Below are 1,199 nucleotides of genomic sequence, written 5' to 3'. Positions count from 1 at the left end.
AAGCAGACCCAGGGTGTTGTTTCCTTGAGAACAACAGCACAGCCGTGTAGTGCACTGTCCAGAAACCTGCAACTGAGGCGCAACACCTGAACTGCACATCGAACACTCCTCTCTCTGTCGAGTGACTCAGATCATCCAGGTATGGTGGGATGTTTTATCTTCTTCAGTCAATTTCAGACAGCAGTGTCTGATGATCTGTGATCTTAAGAAAAGTTTCTCAGCGAATTAAGGCAGTCATCATACAAAGAAGGGGGACACAACATGGTATGGCTATAGCCTGTCTTTAGAGGAAAGTCCTATTATAATTAAAGCAAGTTTTACCATATCTGTTATCCAGCCGATGAAGGATAGGGTAAGTTTATTTTTCATTCTACAGCAAACCAGACAACAGATTTGTCAAAAGTCCAAAACATTTCCTGTATTTGTTCAGATCCTATATAAAACTCAGCTGTGTTTACTCAGCACACAATGCTTTACCAATGCTGTTTGATGACTGACTGGTGGATAATGAGCTTTAAACAACACAAGACAGAGATGACATAACTATAAAGCTGTATTACCTTATAAACTCTCTATAAAAAAAGGTAGCCAACAGGAAGTACACTTCTTACCTACAACACCACATGCTGTGACGGCTTGAAATAACCCAGAGGATCCTTTCTGCCCCATTTTTGTTCTGTTTCCAAGATCCAAGCGGCCAAGCAGCTCCCGCACTTCTTGTTGAGTATAAACATGCTGCAAACAAGCATACGTAATCTGTAAGGTACTCACCCATGAAAGTTACGCTGTCTCCAGGAATCATTTAGCTACTTCATAAACCAATAACATAAACTGGGGCTGGGGAGATAGCTCAGTGGAATAAGTGCTTGCCTGGCAAGTACAAGGTCCTGAGTTCAATCCCTAGTACCACAAAAAAATAAATAAATAAATTTCAACTTGAAAAGACCAACAAATTATTTAACACTAGCAATTAAGTTTGATTATTGGAACATGTTACTATATTTTAAAAAATCCTGTCAAAACTTTATATTGTTAAATCTAGAAATTTAGGGGAGCCAGACATAATTCAATAAATCTCTGAATCTCTTAAGCGTATACACAGAATTTTGGATGTACTGTTTATCCTTTTGCATTGAAGACCTTCAGCTGCTAAAAGTCTCAAAGGGCTCCTGAGCCACCACCCCCACCCCAAAAACAAA

At 39.4% G+C, this 1,199-nt stretch overlaps 1 protein-coding gene across 1 annotated transcript in view; it reads right to left on the bottom strand.

Annotated features, from left to right (window-relative positions):
- The window catches only part of Fig4 (FIG4 phosphoinositide 5-phosphatase), a gene marked incomplete at its 5' end in the record, with an annotated part of 81,592 nt that overhangs the window by 78,985 nt on the left and 1,408 nt on the right, over positions 1-1,199 (bottom strand). Inside the window, one exon of the mRNA XM_023704837.1 lies at positions 612-735. Within this exon, the coding sequence (XP_023560605.1) occupies positions 612-735 (124 nt within the window). The remainder of the gene's footprint in view (positions 1-611; positions 736-1,199) is intronic.

This window comes from Octodon degus, unplaced genomic scaffold, assembly GCF_000260255.1.
Source record: "Octodon degus isolate 3935 unplaced genomic scaffold, OctDeg1.0 scaffold00205, whole genome shotgun sequence".
NCBI lineage: Eukaryota > Metazoa > Chordata > Mammalia > Rodentia > Octodontidae > Octodon > Octodon degus.
The sequence above is the reverse complement of the archived record's forward strand: the minus strand, read 5'-3'. Positions and strand labels throughout refer to the sequence as shown.